The 17,625-nt window shown below is 37.2% G+C and overlaps 1 protein-coding gene across 2 annotated transcripts in view; it reads left to right on the top strand.

The window, feature by feature from the left end:
- Window positions 1-15,855, top strand: part of LOC122842546 (SH3 and PX domain-containing protein 2A-like) — a 28,322-nt gene extending 12,467 nt beyond the window's left edge. The window contains exons 2-8 of one of the 2 annotated variants that reach the window (XM_044136526.1): window positions 3,506-3,619; window positions 7,763-7,846; window positions 10,537-10,654; window positions 10,747-11,075; window positions 11,305-11,354; window positions 12,490-12,609; window positions 12,763-15,855. In XM_044136526.1, the coding sequence (XP_043992461.1) occupies window positions 3,506-3,619; window positions 7,763-7,846; window positions 10,537-10,654; window positions 10,747-11,075; window positions 11,305-11,354; window positions 12,490-12,609; window positions 12,763-14,676 (2,729 nt within the window). In that variant the 3' untranslated portion in view covers window positions 14,677-15,855. The remainder of the gene's footprint in view (window positions 1-3,505; window positions 3,620-7,762; window positions 7,847-10,536; window positions 10,655-10,746; window positions 11,076-11,304; window positions 11,355-12,489; window positions 12,610-12,762) is intronic. The other variant, XM_044136527.1, reaches the window with a different exon arrangement.
- Window positions 15,856-17,625: the final 1,770 nt, after the last annotated feature.

The following is a 17,625-nucleotide window of genomic DNA, read 5'->3' as shown; positions in this document are numbered from 1 at the left end:
AATATTTATACTGTACTCTTTTCTTCTATGACATTCCTTTTTTTTATTGTATGCCTTCTGCAGTTTCCATTTTTTCAAGTGTCCATATGAAAAGTGAACCATATGTTGTAATCTGCAAGACTCTGCAAGTGTATCAGACAAATATTTTTTTTCATTCATGCCAGAGTCTATACATCAAGCTGCAAACAGATCTGGAACTATTTTATTCGTTGTCGCCACCATTGAGAAATACATTCTTATGTCTGTTAACAGGAGGTCTGCGGTTCCTTTAGCTTCCAGCTTAATTTGATCAGACGGGCAAAGAGACGGGAAGTCAATTTGATGGTTGTGTTAGTCATCAAATGTTGGAATGATGAACATATTTTGAGTTTTTATGCCAACAGCTGAATCAATCTTCTCAATGAAATGAGTCCAAATCCTACACCCATCGCTACAGTGGACAAGACAACCAATAATGGTGGATTTGTTCATTTTAGCTCCTCTGGGAATACCATGGCCATCTTGGCTCTCTCATTGAGTTGTTGAAGATGTGAGATTGTTTCAAAACCTAACCTTGTTTTAAGCTTCTCCTCAACACCAGCTCTGATTAATGTAAAGTTATTTCTTCTTCATAATGCAGTTTGTTCACTCATGTTTTCAAAAGTCTGACGTACTTATAAGAAAAAAGCCATATTCACACTGACCAGACTCTACCTACTAATTAGGTAACTCCTGAACATAGTTTGGAAGTTTTAGACTAAATGGTGCTAATTACCAATGCATGTCACGCTTTTCAACTTTATATAAAAGTAAATAAATAAATAAATAAATAAATAATGAAAAAAAATCATAATTTTACTTCCACTTTTCAATTATGCTCCACTGCGTCAGTCTGTTTCTTTTTTCCATTTTTCCATTTCTACATTTATTTCTTCTTTGATGTTTCATAAATGTATTAACCTCCCTTCTGCTCTTCTCAGAACTATTAGGATTTACCCTTTTCATAAGCAAAAACAGCACTTTGTGCCATGAGACTTTCACAGAATACTGTACACTTGAGCTTTGGACCAGCTGTGAAAGTGTCATGGAACAGTTCTGTCCTCTTTATGGGTCGTCTACACAGCTGTCAGCCATATTGTAATCCTGTTACCACAACAAATAGTGGGTATGTATGCGTGTGTGTGGGGGTGAGTGGGTGTGTGGCATATTAAATATAGCACTTTTTTTCTGCCAACTTTTTCTTTTACAGGGATCTGTGGGTATTTCCCTATCATAGCTTGACTCCACATTTATTTGTTTAATTGATTCTTAACTAACAGTTATTGGTAATGCATTGACAGTTTGATGTATTCTGATTAACAACGTGGACATTATTTAAGAGGAGTATTCGTTAAATTTGTAAGTTCCTCAAGAGACATGCAAATTTGATGTTTCAAACCACTTACATCTCATTATTCATTTATTCAAAAATAAAAGCATACATTTAGATGGCCAACGTCTCGTATTTTAATAAAAAATAACCATATAACCTTTTGCTCTTAATATCCTCCTTTAGGTCTGTTAGGATTACCAAAATATTTATTTTCTCTAAATGGCAGAATAACGAGAATACAGAATACATTTTCTAAACATTTTGTTTTACTTTCTTTAAATTTAGATGTTTATATGCGCTACTATTACTATGCCTTTAAGCTATTTTGGAAAGCCCAGACAATGATGTCATGAATTTGTAAGCTTCTGATAATTTATTTCAATTTGAGTTAAATGGAGGCACAACTGTGGATTACTTTAAGGAACACATCGCTTCCTATGTGACATAATGAAACTTAAAGGAAATCTGATAATGTATCAGGAAGAAAATTGCGGACCCAACTAAATTTAGTCTTTGGGTGTTTTGCTACAGGACTGATGCACTTCACCAAATTAGATTGCATAATGAGAAGAGACTACTTTGTGGAAACTGTGAGGCAAAACCTCAAGACATCAGCCAGGATGTTAAATCTTGGGTACATATTGGGCTTCCAAATTGACAATAACTCTAAGGAAAGCACCAGATTAGTCATAAGATGGCCCAAAAACAACAAAGTCATTGTTTCAGAGTGGCCATCACAAAACCCTGATTGCAGTTCTATAAGAGATTTGTAGGCAAAAGCTGAAAAGGTGTGTGATCAAGAAAGCGCTCAAACCTGACTCGGTTGCACAAGATCTCTCGGGAGGAACGGGCCAAAGTTCGCTCAAAGTAATGTCATAGACTTGTTAAAAATGTTCCCTTTCCAGTTTTAAAGGCGATTATGCAAAACTAATTAGGAAATGTATGTCAAATTTTGAATGTGAAAAAAATAATAAAAACTCTAAGTAGAAACTGTTATAGGCTATATTTGATCTAAAGCAGGAAATCTTATATAAGAAAATAAAAAGGTGATGTTTTTAGCATGTAAAAATCTGGTTTGAATTATCTCTCATTATGTTGAGAAAACCACATTAAAATTGTTGTGAAAGTGACAGTTTTTGACAGTTTTATTCTGCATTTCTTCAGATGGTGCTCACACAGTTTATTTTGCACACTTTCTCATATTAGAACTGTTAAGCCGCATTTTTGACTCATGAACAAAGATATATCAGGTCAGAGCTTCACAGAGTGTACCCTACTTTAGAGGGGGGCATTAACATGAATTGCTTATTTGGCAGAAATTTTGAGACATAATGAGCACACACATGTACTTTAGTGCTCACTCACTTATTCATTTCATTAAAATCTGACTTTAAAGTGAATCTCCACATCCCCCTTTTGAGGCCGTCAGCAGAAAATTGTCATCGTCCTGAGTACAATTAAATCATGTCATCTCCTGCACAGCAAATGGACAATTTGGCCTGAGAATAGCATTTCAGCTGTGTCCTGCCCAGTAAAATGTTTGGCAGATTGTGATGAAATGCAGAAAAAAAAAAAAAGAAACTTTGTCATGAGTCAACCCGTAGCCTGGCAGTCTTCATGCTGATGTTCTTGGCAGTGGAAGTGGTCACCGTGTGAGGAAATTCACAAGAATTTTCATGCAGGTTTTGATTTATGGTTTGTGGTTTAAAATTATATATTAAAAAAGAGCCTTCTAAATAAAACAAATATGAACCAACTTATCAGAGAATTACATTGTGGTTATTTTTTTTTTACCAGTAGACAGAGACCTATTCCGTGCCTTTACTAGTGACGCTTCATCTACACCAGTGTTTCCCAATTCCAGTCCTCGGGGCCCCCTGCTCTGCATGTTTTAGATGTGCCTCTATACCAGAGCAGCTGATTCAAATGATTGCATGACATCTTCTGCAGCCACCAAGTACTGCAGGAGCCTGTTAATCACCCAAAGATTCAATCCAGGTGTGTGGCAGAAGGGAAACACCTAAAACATGCAGGCAGGGGGGCCCCAAGGACTGGAATTGGGAAACACTGATTTACATTATTTTGATACTTTTTGCACCTTGAGGCTTTTTGTGAAAGACTTGTTGTTTATCAGCCTCTGTTGTCTTCTGACAGGTTGGTGGTTTGTCAGCACTGCAGAGGAGCAAGGTTGGGTCCCAGCTACCTATCTCAACTCCCACAATGGGACACGGGACGACTTGGAGCTGGGTGCTTCCAAAGCAGGGGAAGGTAAATCACTGCACAGACTTCTGTTGTCACCCACCTAAATACATCCTCAAATATTCTGTTACTTATCCACATAACAGTGCTTAGGAAAAGTCCCCTTACATTTGTTCAACTCTTGCCTATGCTGAACACACCTCATGATGAAACAGGGTGGTGGCAGCATCATGCCATCAATCAATTAGACTTTATTTATAGCACTTTTCACACAGCCTGGTGAATCGCAAGTGCCTTACAGAAACAGAAAGACAGAAACACACCGCAATTATCAAAAGACCAAATCAAGTTTAAAAAATGGTTGATTCCTCTAGTTGTTGTTGATAAATTAAATATTTGAAATCAATACATTATACTATATATAAATCCCAATGAAATACACTGGAGTTTGTGCTTGTAACGTGTCCAAATGTGGAGAGGTTCCATGGGAGCAAATACTTTTTCCAAAGCACTGTACCCACACACACAGCTCAACCCTTGATCTGCAACAAAGTGGAGAAAACTCAGGTGAGCGTCTCTGCAGCAAGTCCACACTTGACAGCTGAGGTCCAGCAGCTCTGAACACCTCTCTCTGTCTGTCTGCCATTACAGCTTCACTCTAACAGAGTTTAGATTCAAACCTGAGTAAACACCAAGAGGTGCCAGGAGGGACCCGACCGCAGTGTCTGAAGTGATGTACTGTAAAGCCGTTGCACTGTATCAACGGCCGTTGGTAGCCGTTGATACAGTGCAGCATTAACGGCTGTGGCCACCTTGGAGTGAGCTCACGAAAGAGGCACGAGCTTTCATCAGCAGCAGAGACAGAAAAATAACATCATATTTCACAAGTCATACTGTTTGAATTATGGCTGTGGTTACAAAAGAAAATCAGCTCTGATGTGACTTAACACAAAACACTGTTTGGTGCATTGTCTGCTTATCATTGCAAATTGATGCTGAGTGTTGATGTTAGGGTTCGTGAGTTTACTGAAATCAGAGAGGGCCATCCAAGGCTTTAATAGCAAACACACTTTATAGAGATTTGTTTTCACCAGAATAACAGGCTGACGTGTAGCATTGAAGTCAGGATCCAGTCAGCGTTATTTCCCTGTTGGTCGCGGCGATAGGCCTTCGCCGAGTCTAATTCTTAGAATGTAAACGGAGAGCATTTAACTCAACCTGAAACAGTTCAATCAGTGAAGGCACAGTATTAATGGAAAATATACAGGATTTGCCAATGTTCTGGTCAAACAAAGAGCTTTTATAGAGCACAGGAGTCTGTTGGCACTGAACGTCTTAATGACTCCTAGATGAGGTAAAACAATAGATGAGGTGAGGCCAATGCTGGAATGGCTCCTGTGTTTGACCTCCTGGATACACACACACACGCACACACACACACACACACACACACACATATATATATATATATATATATATATATATATATGATATATATGATATATATGATATATATATGATAAAGCAAGGTTTATTTGCTACAAATGTGCAAACATGTCTGTGCCAACTCTCTCCATTCAGTTGGAGGTAGCTAAAAGTTGTTATTGAGTTTTATGCTGGAGGGATGGGGAGGGACAATCTGTCAGTTTAATTAGTGTTTATGTGTCTACTCAGTCAAGGGAATGGCATGAATCTCATAAAGATCCTCTTTGTCAGTTCTTCACCCATCTGTGAAGCTCAGTTGTGACAGAAAAAAAAAAAGAGTTCTGGAAAACAGATATTAGAAGGGGACGTAGAAAAGAAAGAAAATAACATGCAGTGCTGTGGAAAAGGTATTTCCCCCCCTCACATATTTCAAAATACATCATGAAGAGGAAAAGCAATAAGTCGCACCTGATTTTAAGTTGCAGGACCAGCCAAACTATGAAGAAAATCGGAGTTGTAGAGTGTTAAATACTATAATTTAGTAAATAATTATGAAGGAAAATCTCTGGCCATCAGTTTGTGAAGTTATGCTCAATAGTGTTTGAAAAATGAAACAATAATGTAAAAATCAAGTTTTTTTTAAGGTGCCTAGTCAATTCCTGTCATTTTTGATGCTAAACAGACTTTTCCACTGAGGTTGAATTAAAACAATACATCAAAGCAGAGTGAGCCAAAATACCTCCACAGTGATGTAAAAGACTCATTGCCAGTTGTCATAAATGTTCGACGGCACCTGTTGCCCTCAAGCAAGGAGCTACTATGGGCCAATTATCTTTTCACAAAGTGGCAGGATGGTTGGGATTTATATGTATATAAAATATATATATATTTAAAAGAAACAGATTTTTTTTTGCTGAAAAAAAATCTTATCAAATCATCTTAGAACTTTTCAAATGTTCTCTGATTATATTCGTCAAAATTTGTTTAATAATTTGAAACATTTAAGTGTGACAAAAAATGCAGAAACAGACAAAATCTGTAGGGGAGCAAGACTCACAGTACCATACCTTTGAAACTGAGGCAGTGTCTCATTGTCCTTCTTTTGCTTTGTGCAAGCTATAGCTTTCATCATAGCAACATAATGTTGCCATGATAAGTGGGACAGGAGTTTAAGCAAAAGCTCAAAGGAAAGACTGGATTTTAGGGGAGCAAACAGCTGGCACTGGTATGTCAAACAAATCTGCACAAAATTTTACCTTTCTCAAATTTCATCTGCTCAAACTGTTCAAAACTGAAATGTAAGAGGACAGTTTGGCAAACCAGGGGGGTTTATGTACCAAACTATTTCTGTCCTCGAAGTAGTTGCCAGGCAACAAGTGGATAGTATTGGGAGAAACAGACCAGCATATAAGCCCCATATAAAAAGACAGAGTTTGTAATTCTTTTTTAACTCAATGTATTTTATGTAATGGCTTCAAAACATTTTTACCTATTCAGAACGGGTCTGATTTGCAAAAAAATTAAACAACTTTTGTGACAATAAAATCTGAGCAAACCAGAGATTGTGCAGCCATCATATTCATAAAGTTCTCACTAAGGTCATATTTACCTGGACCTCCGGACCCTCTATACGGTGAGAGACTATGTGAGCTCCTCTTGATTTATTGAAAGTAGACACCCCATATTAACCAGAAAGCATTAATATACTTTTTTTTTGTCTAGTGTTTATACAGTGCATAAAATAGATATAAAATTAGATGCTTAGTTTGTAGATGCATAATTTAGCATAAGTTGAACCATTACATGGCAGTAAAGTACTTATGTGAGCCTTGCTGTTAGCTATGTAGGACACTGACCGATTGAAAGAGATTGTGCCAAGAGAAGTGGTCAAAGATGCCTCCCCATGGAGTGTTTTTCTTCCATATTTGTATCTTTTATGTCTACTGCAAGAGAAGATCAGTTTTGGGTTGTAATTCAAAACGCTTGTTTGAGACAGAAATATTTAAAATGTCCCACCTCTACTTGAATTTGAAGCCTGTGCTTGAGCCTGATGCTGTTTGCATTGCGAATAAGATGCTGATAGAGGTCGGAAATGATGAGCGAAATTATGGACCTAAACGAGGATGCAGCATATTTGTAGTGATCCAGGTCTTTATGGTTTTAGTGATTTTTCAAACACCTCAACAGTATTTGTCACTGTTTGGTGACAATGTATTCGTCACATTTACATTCATGAAAATGTATTCATCACTATGCTGCCTTGTCTTTTATTTGATAATTTAAAAAACTAAAAAGAAAAATGTCTTCAAAGAGAAAACTCATCTGGTTTAGTATGTGACCCAGTTAGAAGAGACCGTTTTGGTTTCTCCATAATAAAGCCCAACTATGGACCATTTCAGCTGTACCCCTCCAACAGGTGGTAGCTCTCTTAATTAATCTGCATTTCTGCATCGGCAATGTGTGCACCATATGCCCAGACACAACAGGATGAGAAAACCATTTTAAAAACATCCTAATTACTGCTCTGACGGAGATGTCTTGGTTGTAACACTTCCTTTCTAACCATCCATCCATCCATCCATTCATCCATCCATCCATCCATCCATCCACGTCTAACTGCTTATCATGGTTTGTACTGTTGTCTTGTTTTTATGTCTTCTACGTAGCTAATAACGGGTCTCCTCTGGTCTGGCCCATGTCATTTGTGTGCTGTGTGTTTGTGTAACGTTTATGCCTGCTCTTCATGTCTCCATGTTTGTTTGTTTGGTAACCACGTTCATATGTCAGTTACTAAGCGACATAAGGCTCATCTGAAGAGGCTGGACCGGAGATGGACGCTGGGGGGTGTCATCAGTCGGCAGCAGAGCCGAGGTGAACTAAGATAAATTACCCATTGTCTCCCTCCCTCTCTTCCTTCCTTTGGGTTTTTGGTCTCTGTCACAGCATTCCATTCATTGTCTTTCAGTCTTTCATCACATGACTCAGTTTGCTCCTCTCTCCACATGCGCGTATTTGTTCTGTTTTGCATCTTGTGTTGTCTCGCAGCTTAACCCATTCATCATGTAGCGCCATGCACAAAAACTAACCACTAACCAGTGCTCATGTAAAAGGAACCAGTAATGTTAAATTAGCATCTTAACATGCACCAACTATTAATGCTAGTCTCAAATTATTATTGTATTTTATAGTCGTAGGATGTGAGTCAAAACTAGCAGTCTGAGCTTTGCAGGAAATCATTATCCACTCATGTGAAACTAGCTACCTAATAGACCTTGGAATGCCTTAGGCTGCATTTTAGAACTGTATTTTACTTTTTATGAGGAAATTAAACATGTATGTAGATTTGCAATGTGTATGGACTTTAGCAAGAATAAGCAATTATCTTGCAGTGGTTCAGATATTTACCAGTACTGATTGATAAACAAAAAACCTCGTTAATACCTGTCTTAGCGGTCTTTTGATTATGCACAAAGAAGAAAGGAAAGAGAAGGCCAATGATTAGCTCTTGGCAGTGTGAGCTCCTCTTCGGATTATAAAAAGACCTGTTGACTATGTTGATGTGTTGACAAAAAAAAATTAATTAATTAATTAAAAAAGAAAAAAATAATAATATGCTTTTTTGCAGACTCTGCAAGAACAATTTATAATACTATTTCAGGCAGTGCAGGTTGTGGTTAAGATGATGAATTTCCCTCTCTGCTTTTTCTTAGGAAAACACTGAGCCAAATGTCCACATGGTGTTACATCTGCCAGATGTAACACCATGTGGTTAAAGTCCTAAATGAAAGAGGAATAAAGCGTATGAAAATTATGAAGTGGCTATTAAGTTGGTTTAAATAAATAGATTTACTATTGTTGAACAGAAAAGTACTTTTTATTTGCTGGTCTCCCTTTTAAACTTTCCCCATCTGTTTAGACAGGAACTGCTATAATGACGGGAAACAACACTATTACTCTGCCCCTGGGCCTCATGGGAATGTAGAAATTATGTCTTTGCTTGCTATTATGTGCAGATTGAGGTGATGATTCCTGTCACAAGGTCATAGACGCTGGGATTTTGCCCCCTATGCTTTGTGTTTTCTGATTCAGTACTCTCACTGAACACTAGATAGCATTAGTGTGATAACTGTCATGATTAACATAATTTCATAGCATTTGTTATGTTGAGTTATGATTGATGTAGTGCCTTACTTAAGTGTTCATATCCTTAGAACGTTTTAAAACATTTTTACATATCTCAACCAACTTTGTGATTACAAAGTAGGTCATAACTGTAAACACAGTGGTGCTATAGTTTTTAAAGTTTCTCATAGATACTTAAAAAAAAAATAATTGTGGCATGCATTTCTATTCATCCACACAGTCTAAAATGATTGAGGTCTGGACTTTGACTAGGCCAGTCTAAAACATAAATATGCATTGATCAAAACCATTCCACTGCAGCCCTGTTTGGGGTCACCATGCTGGAGAACGAACCTCCTCCTAAGTTTCAAGAGTTTTGCAGACTCTAACATGCTTTCTTCCAGGATTCCAGTTTATTTACATACCTAAAAGTAGCACCACACCTTACAGATTTGTGGGTACAACAACATGGCAAAGTGTATGAATGTTTATGAGGCATTGTAACTGATAGCGGATTATCAGTGTAGTAAGTAACTGGACATAAAGGTAACTTGAAATTAGTCTGTTTGCCTCCAAAAATTGGAGAGTGTTTCATCTCCATCTTATATATATGTTAACATATATTAATATGTTAATAATTAACATAACCTTTTCATTCCAAATTTCTCTTCTACACATACAACATATATCTCCCAACATCTGGTGGGAGAACAAGAGAAGAAAACTTTTATTTGCTTTAGCACCTTTTATTTACTTTGTCAAAAAAAAAAAATCCAGACCTAAGCCAATTTTTCTTTTCATTCCTTCCATCTGACCATTTTTGGTTTTGTTCAGAATTAATTAGAGAACAACAAATCTTTTGAATGAAAAAAATATGTTGTTCTACCACCACCACGGTGCCTCTTTGCTTTTTATGGATGTTAAACATCAGACTAGTGTACAGTGCTTGCAGTCCTCATGCAGCGTGTTGTACCTATTAGTTCTTTTATAATGTTATTTAGATCCTTGCTAAGCAATTACCTTAATACCTCAACGCACGCCATCTGTGTAAGGCCAGAGAATTATTTTTACTACTGCAATGGCAAAAACATTTTCTTGAAGGCATGAATTTATAGTGTCTTGTAGGTTTCTTTTTACTGCATTATAAAGTTGTTTTGGCTACATTAAAAAATTACAAATACTGATAATGCCAGAGAGCATTTTAACACATGAACTAAGCACATCAGTGCAACTGGCAGCTGAAACGTTTCACAAAAATTAGATCCAGTTGAAGAAAGACAGATCTCTGTATCAGTGTCTTCTGTAATATTCGGTGTCAGCATTTCATGAAAACTTTCCTTTTCGCTTCGTCTTTCGTGGAAATGTATATTTTGTTTTTAGATTTATGACATCTGTCAGATCTTAGCTGTTTTTTTTTGTCATTCCCCTTTGTCTAACAGAAGAGAAGTACATGACAGTGCAGCCTTACTCCAGCGAGGGCAAAGATGAAATTGCTTTTGAGAAAGGAGTCATTGTTGAGGTCATTCAGAAGAACCTTGAAGGCTGGTGGTTTATCAGGTACGCCTCTGCTCGCTTGCTGTGGACATTTTTGTCGGCCTTCGTATATAAAAAAAAAAGGGCCAATTTTACGGTTGTCTCTTCTCTCGCAGATACCAAGATAAAGAGGGCTGGGCTCCAGCTTCTTACCTCAAGAAAGTGAAGGATGATTTGTCTCCCCGTAAGAAGACTGTCACGGGCCCAGTAGAGATCATTGGAAATATCATGGAGATCAGCAACCTGCTAAACAAGAAGGCTTTAAGCGAGAAGAATGTGCAGACTGAAGGAGTCTCTGAGAGTCCCCAGGTTTCCAGGAAGGAGATCAGCTTGCCGATTACCTGCACTGAATCCAGCCTAGTTAATGCGCCACAGGAGGGAAAAAGCAAAATAGAGCTTGCCTCACCGGCTGTAGCCCGTATAGCCCCACATCGAGTGGAAATAGGTCAGTTGTGGTAATTGTATATTATGTTTTATATTGAATAACTAACAGATTTGTCTCTTGTGATAAATGATGTATATTAAATCTCTGAAAATTCTACAAATCACTTTACAATGTGTTTCAATATCTATGCATTTTCTTTGTTTAAGCTACACCAAGACATTTAGCAAGGTTGATGTACACAAAATGTTCACAAAATGTTCTATTTTGTCTTTAAATTCTGCTTTCACAGGTTCCCCTGTCCTCAGGCAAAAACCTCCACCTCGAAGAGATGCAACTCTGGTAAGAATAATCCATCTATTCACTTTGTTTCCTAATTGTTTTTTTAGCTACTGAGACACATCTCACTAGTTGGTCATCTAAATGTTTTGCACAGTTAGTTTAGATAAAGGTTTTATACAACAACAGAAAATAGTAAAGACTTCAAATGCAAAAATCTCAGCAACTTTATTATCTTAGTTATTTACCACAGTGAATGCCATTTAACATTTTGTGCAAGTTGTGAAAAAAATATAGAATTACAGATTTTTTTCTTTTTGTTTTTTTACTTTCTGTTTATTTTTATTAAGCAAATAAAACTATCCAAACCATGTTGGCTACACGTGGAAAAAAAATAAAAAATTGCAACCTAAACCTTATAATATCTGAGTGTACAATGCTAGGTGGCAACAGCTGCCATTAGCATTTCTAAATGGCAGTCAGTCTTTCACATCCTTGTAGAGGAAGTTTTATCTGCTTTTCTTTTTTTTTTTTTTTTTTTTTACAGAACTGCTTTCACATTGGAAAAAAATCTTTGAGCATCAGTGGTCTGTCAAGTATCCTAATCGGATTTAAGTCTGGCAAATGTCACATATGGCTATGTGTAGTGTCTGAAATCTTTTAACCTACTTCATTCTGTCAGATAGGTTCTATTAAGTGTTCCACAAGTCTGACAATCTTCTGTCCTCTGGGTACCATAACTCATTTACAATAGAAATTGGGGTTGACAGAGTATGAAGGGATCACTTTTGTGTTGCTTTAAGAGCTTTATTATCTAATAAATGACATCATAATTTGTAAAAAGCTTTTTTATTTTTAATTTAACGATGTTTGTGTTACAATAAGCGAAAACCTAAAAATCTATATTTTATGGGTCAAATACTTTTAAATAGCACTATCTATGCACCTAGGAATGTATAAAATACCATTTAAATTTGAGGTCAACAGTCCTCCAGTAAAATAGTTGTAGTAATTAAACCCATAATGGTAGAGTAATTTTAAAATAACAACAGAATGAATAAAAATGCAAACCTACTGTTTTGAGTTTTTTAGTTCTAAGTAAAATTACTCTTTAAATGGAGTGAGATGCAATAGTGCGCATGTTGTATGCTTTTTCACTCATTTTCAATAGTTTTAAAAGTCTCTTTTTATCATTTAGGGTTTTCAGCTGCCCTCGCCTCCAGAGCCCCCTGCAGTTGAAGCTGAGTATTACACCATTGCAGATTTCCAGTCTTGCATATCCGATGGCATCAGTTTTAATGGAGGACAGAAAGCCGAGGTAAACACTCTTTCAAGTTAAAACTATGAAACAAAATGATAATCAATTTAAATGCAGTAAATGCACACAATGCTCTGCTTCATCAATTTAGCATGTTTTCTCAATCAGAATCATGCTATTAAAAGTGTAAACTATTTTATTTGTGTACTTTAGGTGATTGAAAAGAATTCTGGTGGATGGTGGTATGTCCAAATTGGTGAGAAGGAGGGCTGGGCTCCATGTTCCTACATTGACAAACGTAAAAAGCCCAACTTGAATCGGAGAACAAGCACTCTGTGCCGCCCGAAAGTACCACCTCCTGCCCCGCCTGTGAAAAAACAGGATTCAGTGGAAACAGCACCTCCAAGCAGTCCGGGATCAGATGCCCCCGAGTCTCCTGTATCTCCTAGTGGGCCAGTTTATGAAGAGCCAGAATATGATGTACCTGCCATTGGAGATCTGGACCTGGAATCTGAGTTTGAATTTCTGAGAGGGGAAAGTTCTCTGGTGGACTTTAAGAATGAAGAAACGTCCTCTGAAAAGGGATCTCATTTGTCTTCCAAGCCATCTCCTGCTTCATCACTCCACAGCGCCTCCTTTAAATTGGGTGAATCATTTGAGGATGGCCAAGAAGCAGAAGGAGAAGCTGGGGGAGAGGAAGAATGTATCTATGAGAATGATGGCTTCCTGCCCTTCAGGGAGACCCCAGAGAGACAGTGCAGCAAAGACTCAAACACATCCAAGACAAGTGTTTTGTCGGAAAATGGCAAGACTGCAAACCAGGCATCAGGTGGATGGAGACCTGCTGGTAACAGGCTCAAGATTGACTTGAATGGGACTCCACTTTCAGCCAGATCTGAGCAAGCATCCAGTCCCAAATCTGCTTCATCTGAGTCAACCCCAGATCTCTCCAGACCAAAGAAAGATAATGAAGAAAGCAAGATGACCTCCTTCACCAAGTCTTCCTCTAAATTGAGACCTGTGGTGAGACCTAAGCCACAGCTGGCCAAAGCATCTAGCGCAGAGAAAATGGACATCAGCACCTTAAGAAGACAGCTGCGGCCAACAGGTCAGCTGAAGAATGGCACCAAAAGTAAAGGTGAAGATTCTGAGACAGCTTCAGTCATTTCCTCAGAAGATTCCTTTTCATCTCAGAGTACGTCTGATCTCTCATCCATCTACTCCAAAGGAAGCCGAGGTGAGTCTGACATGGAAGGTTTCAACCTGTATCGCACAACTGATCCCTATGAGAAAGTTCAAGACTCTGAGCTCAGCTTCCCTGCTGGGGTGGTAGTGGAAGTCCTTGAGAAGCAGGAAAGTGGCTGGTGGTATATCCGCTGGGGAGATGCAGAAGGTTGGGCTCCTACATACTTTTTGGAACCTGCCAGACAACAAGATGACATGGGAGAGTATGAATCCTATGGTACACCAACCAAACCTGGATGCCTCAGCAAGTCCAACAGTCTTGAAAAGAATGAGCAAAGGGTGCGGGTGTTGAACAACATCAACCTGAATTTGAAGAAGGTAATGCCACCCATTCCTTCCAAACCTCCAGGTGGTCTCTCCAAACCTGCAAGCTTGTTCAGCTCACTTAAGCAAAATAGCACCAAACAACAGCAGGTTGTCAGACCTCAGTCTGTCTTCATCTCAGCTCCAATCCGAGACGGTGCCAGTCCTGCTGTGTCCCTCAGAAGAAATGAGTCCCTCAACTCTACAGACAACCCCCGTGTCAGCCCCACAGTGCGACGCAATGCTTCTTTTGGTGCTGTGCCTCGCAGTCTGCCATCAAACAACAGGAACAGATCTGGTACCGGCAGCTCAGAGTCTTTGGGCCTGAGCTCCCCAAAGAATGCTCTTCCAGTGTCCCCAGTTAAACCTAAGCCCCACATCATCCACAATAACCTCAGGGAGGTATATGTCTCCATTGCAGATTACCATGGCGATGAGGAGACTATGGGATTTCCTGAGGGGACAAGTCTGGAGGTTCTTGAAAGAAACCCTAATGGGTGGTGGTACTGCAAGATTCTGGACAATGGCAGGCCAAGGAAAGGATGGGTTCCCTCTAATTACCTTGAGAAGAAGCACTAGATCTCTCTCTTGAGCTGACAGTGCCATAGACATATGTATCCAGCCTTATAAATGCATTGGTTTACTCTAAAAGGTTAATCCGGTACCTGCATTAATACAAGCAGCAAAGTGAAATAGTAACCAAGCAAAAACAGATTACAACTGGTGAAATGAGTCTACATGTTAAAGTGCCTAAGACCTTGCACTAAAAGCTTGGGATTTAGTGACATAACCAAATAGCAGCAAGAATTTCTGAATGTTTGCCAGTCGTTTAAGCACGTTACAAAAATATTCACAACCCTTAACGACTTCATGTTACGTAATTTTACAATCACAAACATCTGTGTATTTTGTTATTAGTTTTTGTCAAAGACCAACACAAAATAGTGCATAGGCTTAAAAAAGTGAATACATTTTCCAAATTTTTTTAAACTCAGCTCCTTTAACTCTAATATCCCTAAATAAATGTAAGTGCTAGTAGTAAGTAGTACATGAGATCTTAATAAGATACAGTGAAGTTTGTGATTGTAATAAGACAAACTGTGAAAACGTTCAAGTGTTATGAATACTTTTGCATGGTGCTGTACATTTAACTTGAAGACTATCTTCAGTTTTCTAATTCTTGAACCATTTTCTGTAACTTTCGAATGCATAACTTAACACGTTTTAAGGAATTAAAGCTTACTGCATGTTTAAAATGATTCATTATATCAACAACACCTTTCACTCATTTCGTTTTTTGTGCTAAAGAAAAGCTTTGTTGTCTAAGGTGCTTTGTGTTAGTCACATCATGGTGCTGCATGTTATATACTGTACATCTCCTTTATGTAAAGCATTTTATCCATTTTTTGTAGTATTGTTCCAAAGAAACAAATTGTGAGCATCTCAGATTTTCAGTATTTTGATTTTGTTAGTCATTTCTGAATTAACTTGCAATATCTTTTTTTATCTATCCTTTTTTTTATCTATCCTATTTTTCTGCAAAAATTACATCAGTTAAAAAAATAATTTATTCATTCCTTACACTTGTATTAAAAAAGATCACAGCTTTAAACAGACAGTAACATTTGAATTTCTGCTGGGCAGTAAATTTGACATAACTCTTTTTGTTTGAGATGCTCCTTTGTGTTTTATGCCAAATGTGTGACCAGTTACAATAACTGAAGTGCCAAAAATGACTCTAATAAATGCACTTTTTGACATTATGTGTATTTTTTGTTGCACAAAGTTTTCATAATTCCAGAAACAAGGGACATTTCTTTGAATTACGAGGGGCGAATACAAAATAATAATAATAATAATAATTAAAAAAAATCTATATACAAAATTATTAGTCTTTCTTTAAATACAAAAAAAAAAACCTGTATCTGTCAAATTGTAATCAAAGGCTTAATTAGCATCAAAATGATGATTAAAAGAAGTAATTATCTAGAATAATTACCAATTAACGTCTTGAATGATGAACAATATAATGACAAGTTTTTACAAGACATAATCACGGAGAGGATCAAACAACAGAGTTGTTTCCAACCATGAAAAAGGGAAAATGTTGCCTAATGCAGTGTGTTTATGTGAATAATAATCTTGTCTTGGCAAATAAAATGAAATTATTGTTCAGATAAACAAAAAAACCACAAAAAAACAAAAAACAGTAGTTTGATTGGTAGTGTTATTAAAATAGATCATGTTTGATTACTTTGCATCCTAACCCATAGCCATTAGCTTTAGATGTAGATAAAGCACCAAGCTTTCTATTCATCTACAAATGGGAAATCAAATGGTTTAAGTTACCAGAGTTGTATTTTGAATTTTGCAGACCATTATTCTGCAACCGTCAGCTGTTAACAAGTTAATGGGAAACCGAAACACTTAGATAGTTTTACAGAGACAGGTGCCACACATGAACTATTAGATGAAGTCTCTCCATCATAAACAGATTAACTTGCAATGTGAGATACGTGAATCAGTATATTAGATTATTTGTGTCATGCTAATATTGATTGTATCCACATAAATTTGATCATTCTCAAGGTAAGAAACAGCAGAAATTACATACAGGCAGTGCTCTAGAAAATGTTATATCCACTCATAATTTGCACGTTATTTATTTAGTATCAAATTAATATGGGCCATTAATGACACGTTGTTACACACTGAAATGAACAAAACTAATGTATTTTAAAGTCAGACATGAGTTCACATAACTTAATTTATTGCTATTTATACATTGTCAGCTTTCTACATGCAAGATCAAACATTTTTAGACTTACAGACTTAAACTTTTTAAAATATATATGCAAATAAATACAGTATGTACTGTATGTGCACAACTGAATGTTATACATGGATGACATTTTGGAGGCATCAACAATCTCCTGGCATAATCCCAACTGCAAATCACTACTTTTACCATGCTAATAATATAACGTAAATCAAACCAGATTTTTTGTTCAACATGAATTCTGTTCATCTAAGGAATACAATGTTTTCATCAGCTGTAAGTTGAAAATAATAATAATTAACAGAAATAAAGCCCTGAAAACATCACTCTACGTGTAAGAGGATAATGTTTTTACCTGTGTGAATGGAGTTGCCCAAATATATTAACTTTTCAGTAACTTTCTAATTTACTGAACAGGGCTTTGTACAGTATGTGTAGAATTAATGCAGAACATACTATTAACCACTGGAGGGCAACATTACACAATATCTTAGTAGGGATTAAACACAACCACAGTAAACTACTTGGGGACTTCATCAGTTTAACAATTAAATGGCGTGGAAGTGACAATGATCAGTTGACACTTTCTAACATAGTTGTGATTGATCTTACAATTTGTCCAAGACACAAATAGGACTGACGAAGAGATGTCACATCCAACTGAACACCAAACATCAGCTCACCGGTGCAACGAGAAGAGAAGCAACCTAAAAACTCAGGCTCTCTGGGGTCTGGTTAAGATTCAGAAT

The sequence above is a fragment of the Gambusia affinis genome, linkage group LG13 (assembly GCF_019740435.1).
Source record: "Gambusia affinis linkage group LG13, SWU_Gaff_1.0, whole genome shotgun sequence".
Lineage (NCBI taxonomy): Eukaryota > Metazoa > Chordata > Actinopteri > Cyprinodontiformes > Poeciliidae > Gambusia > Gambusia affinis.
This window is presented reverse-complemented; position numbering and strand designations above follow the sequence as displayed.